The 4,864-nt window shown below is 37.1% G+C and overlaps 1 protein-coding gene across 1 annotated transcript; it reads left to right on the forward strand.

Annotated features, from left to right (window-relative positions):
• Nucleotides 1-1,548: 1,548 nt before the first annotated feature.
• On the forward strand, nucleotides 1,549-4,245 carry LOC140231237 (uncharacterized). Its single transcript, XM_072311382.1, has 3 exons — nucleotides 1,549-1,853; nucleotides 3,657-3,766; nucleotides 4,204-4,245. Exons 1-3 carry the CDS (start codon nucleotides 1,568-1,570, stop codon nucleotides 4,243-4,245), a joined length of 438 nt encoding a protein of 145 aa, XP_072167483.1. The 5' UTR covers nucleotides 1,549-1,567.
• The last annotated feature ends 619 nt before the right edge of the window (nucleotides 4,246-4,864 follow it).

Genomic DNA, 4,864 nt, shown 5'->3' on the forward strand with positions numbered 1-4,864 from the left:
TTATTCCTGATGATGTTAAGATTAATGATATTATCCTAACCCGAGTAGATAGTACAAAGTTCTTAGGACTTTACATCGATAGTGACTTTTCCTGGAAAACTCACTTTAATTTTTAAAGCAAAATTTTGTCACGAAATACAGGAATCCTAAACAAACTGAAACATTTTTTGCCCAACCATATCTTGCAGATTGTATATTCAACCATGATTTCCCCATATCTTAATTATGGAATTCTTGCGTGGGGTAACGCATCTAAATACTTACTGGATTCACTTTTTCTTCTTCAAAAGCGAGCGATCAGAATTATTAACCATGCTGGGTATTTATCTCACACTAACGCCTTATTTCAGAAAAATAAGATTTTAAAACTGATAGATTTGTTTGGTTATAATTTAGGTATTTTTATGTATAAACTTTCCTCAAAAGATCTTCCTGGTGTCTTTTTACAGATGTTCATAAGAAACAATTCTGTCCACCACTATCCAACTCGCCAGAGTGACGCTTATCACCTTCCACGAACTCGAACAGTTTTCGCTAAAAACACAATTATGTATACAGGTCCTAAATATTGGAATGATCTCCCAACAGAGGTTAAAAGCTGCTTGTCATTATCATCCTTTAAGCGTAAACTCAGACAGCATGTATTAAATTGGTACAACACACAAGTGCACTAAAATTCCTTTTTTATTATGCTGATGGCTGCTCTGTTATACTACTCGGTTGTTGCCATGTGAACAGACTCATGCATATACATTTTAGTTGCATGCTCTCTCAAATTCCTTCCCATCGGTGTATTTCCTTCCACTTCTAGTAAGACCTTGGTCGTGTCGCATAGTTTCCCCTCCTTTCTTTCTTTCCTTTCTTTTATGCATCATTGCAGCTGGCTGGTATATCACATATAGGAATTGCAACTGATTCATGTTCTCCATTTTTAAAATCTTTCCCCGTGTCTATGGAAGCCGGAATGTTTAAACCCTAATAGTACTTAAGTATTCACGTCATTATCACTCCCATGTCTAAACTGCTATGAGAGCAACTGCTATAGTGTGCAGCATGTGGTTACTTGTTCTCATTTTATCACACACATAAATGCATGTGAGAAGAATCTTCTGAGCCCCGAGTAATAGTCATTCTCTTTTGTTTATCATTACTTTTGGTCTTAATTGTACCCGTGCTCCTCATCCTGTTCCCCTTACTAGGCTTTTGTTGGGACCTACACTCAACAAGCTTTGCTTTTTAGTAGGTTCCATCGTATTTCTCTTCGCATCTTTTACTTTGATTGAAAATGACACATCGACCGTTATGTATTACTTTTGTATTCCTATAAGCTGGACATTCTGTATTATATTTTGTTATATACCATGTATTTTCCATCGAGAAATACGAAAATAAATTGAAATTGAAAATTGCGGTATCTTCCAACAGGTCACACTCGACTTTCACTTGTTAAAGAGTTGTCATGTGTGGTCCGTGGATCTCAATTCCCCCTCCCATCAATCTGACAGTTTCTAAGAAATAAAAATTTGTATTCATTTGATACAGTGTGCTACAGGGTGAATCCACAAACATGGCGAAAAGAGAGGTGCTGACTGACAAAATCGTACTCCAAATATCGGAAGAGATTGGGATCGTAAACTTTTCCCAACTTGGCGTCCACCTGAATCTCAAGAAACCCGTCGTCGAAGGCGTGTGTGCTCATCACGCCATGATTGGAAACCCAGGTGGTGCTTCTCATGATCTTCTGCACAAGTGGGTGGACGCCAACGGGAGGGGGCAGGAGCATGCGCAGAAACTCTACGATATTCTCAGCGAACATGGTTTGTACAGCGATGCGGTGAAGGTGCTACGTAATGGTAGGTGTGCAGCGAACAAGCCTCATAATTGACTCTTAATGTTATGCTGTCCTGTAGTGTGTCGTGAATGCCAATGATTTCTTACTTGTTTGCTTGCTAGTTTTCTGGCCAATCAGTGAATATGTCATTGAAAGGAAAGTTGTTTTTTTTATACCCTTTATTCATAACCAGAGAAAGCACATTATGCATGACATTCATGTTATAATACAAATACATGAATGTAATCATGCAAGAAAGCGATAGCGAAATCATTAAAATCATCAAGTCTGATGTCAAGGCTCTTATGTATTGACGACCTCGTCTATTTGATGATTTCTCGTTGTTATGCAAAAGTATCTTTGTGTTTACTAGTTACTTTGTGCACTCGTATAAAAATAGCACATGATACACGGTAACACCAGGGAGGTGGAAGCTCGATTCCTGGCAACGTTATACGTGATCTGTACATACTGCTGAATTATTGTTAATGTAGAGCTTGATAATGCATGCTGCCTGCCACACGACGTATTTCTTCAGACCTTTGGATGTATTTGAGGATATTGTGGAATATAAATGGAATATTTGGACTTTTCCACTAAGGTAGGTGACTTCCAAGGGCGTTTTAATGTTTAAAAGCCGATATTCGTGTGTAGTTTTGTCTAAACCCAACACTTTGTTCGTGGTTTAACGAAGTATCCATGTTGTGGATCGCCTCGACGTGTCGCGTGGTACCTAAGTATACCGTAACGTACCCGTACAGCACATACAGCATGTACTGTATACATCGCCTGCGTGTGTGTTATTTTAATGTGTGTGTGTGTGTGTGCGCGCGCGAGCAACTTTGCTTCTGATACATTTAAAGGGGAAATCCAGTCAAAACATAATTAAGTTAGTCTGATAAGAAAGAGTAAAATAGTACGAGTTCAATGGATATGTTAGATCGAAAACAGATGAAAAATAAGGAAGTTATGACATTTTGAAGTTTCGTTATTATTATTATTTTTTTTTTGGGGGGGGGGAACAGTTCTTGAACAGTCAACATGAATATGAAAATAACAAAGTGAGCACGTCATTCCCTCCCGACTTACGATTAGTTTGTACATTAAATTTGTAAATTTCCATTCTTTTATTCAAACGCAATTAGGTCCTATGCCCGAGGCTCAAATCCTCATTTATCTGACTACGATTCTGTAAGTTATTCAACCAAGAATAATATCATGTTTCAGACTTCAATGACAAAAACATCGATTTTTCATCATTTTTTTGAACACGATTAATGGAAAATTGTGAGGGTATGACATGATTAGCTCACTCATTTGCATATTCATATCTACTGTACAAAAACTGTTTTGCAGAAATTAGGAAAACTTCAAAATATCATAAGTTCTTTATTTTTCATCAAATTTCAGTCAAATCTTTACCGCTGAACTCGTAAGATTCTACTCGTTTTTATCGGACTAACCTATATTTGGACTAGATAAAGAAAAAGAATCCTGCTCATCCAAGATTGAACACATGCCACACGGAAATGATACCGAACAATTCGGAATGAAACACTCTTTCAACACATGCATGATAGCAATTTTGGTTCATGGACAGTTTCTAAGTAAATAGCAATTTCATTTTTTCTAACTCAGCCTAGTATATATACAATGAAGGTGACTGCAAATGAATCATATGACCTGATGTTAGGCAAGCGTACGTACGTTACAACAATATCGACAACAGATGATTGAGTCTATATACAAAAGTTGATCCTCATATCGTATGGAAATGACGGGTAATAGCCAATAGCGTTAGTTATTTGTTTCATCGCACTTGCAGTATTGTCTCCCCTGCCATCAACGGATAACCCCGAGGATTGTGCGGACGGTAACCAGGCAACCGCTGCAGTGCACCCGGAGAACCAGGCTCTGGAGGAAAAAGTGATCGAAGTGATGCTACCCGGTAATGAAAATGAGTTCTCCATTAACTCCTTCAAAACGAGTACTTTGAAAAAAAAAGACATGTTGTGTAGAAAAGTCGCATGTGATAATGACGGAGGAGAAATAAATTTTTTGCTTTGCAAACTTTTGTTACGACTTTATACATCACAAAGTTTAAGGATTCCAACGCAATCCACTGTTACGTGCAGTTATATACTTTTACGTCTACAGCTGTGCAAACAACAGAGGAGAATGATTCTGTTCAACCTACAGTTGAGGTGCAAGAAGGTAAAAAAGAACACAGGTATATTGTTTGTCGTTTCATTTGTCCATGACGATAAATCAGTGAATTTATATTGGTTTATCTGTTTAGCCATAGATCTCTATATACCAATCCCTCAGTCTATCTGCAAATCCATCTTGTATTCTATCTTTTCTGTTCATAGATGTGCCAACAACACAACCGAATGATCCCCGTCAAAAAGTAGGTGAGGTTTAAAAAAAATGAAAAGGTGTTAAAGCTCTGGAGCCCATTTTAAACAAAGTAATGCAAGTTTTGGATCAATGGATGTCACAGAACAAATAAATTAACTCTTCAAAGACCGCCACTATGCTTTCAAAGTGTAATACACTAGATGTAACAATGACATATACCCAAAGTCGAAATGTTAAAACGACGAAATGTCTTGGAATTTACATCGACGATGAGTTGAGATAGAATATTACACAAATCATATTACACTATATTCTACACTATACTACACATATCATAATTCACTAGATGTAAAAATGACATATACCCAAAGTCAAAATGTTAAAACGACGTAATGTGTTGGAAATACCGACGTTAATTTGAAATGAAATATTCAAGAATACATAATCTGTCAGAAAATCAGTAGATTGAATGGTTTTCTGTAAAACGAATCAAATTTGAATTTGATATACAAATCCGTTATATCTTCCGCATTTTGATTACGGGAACGTGGTATTTCGCTCCACAAGCTTCTCTGTCTGCCCTTCAAAAATCGTAGGTGAAGTTCCTTCAAACTTTGAAAAGTAATAAGCAGTTTTCATGAGTGTGAAATTGTCAGAACAGAGCGGGCCGTA

The sequence above is a fragment of the Diadema setosum genome, chromosome 7 (genome assembly GCF_964275005.1).
Source record: "Diadema setosum chromosome 7, eeDiaSeto1, whole genome shotgun sequence".
NCBI classification, from domain to species: Eukaryota; Metazoa; Echinodermata; class Echinoidea; order Diadematoida; family Diadematidae; genus Diadema; species Diadema setosum.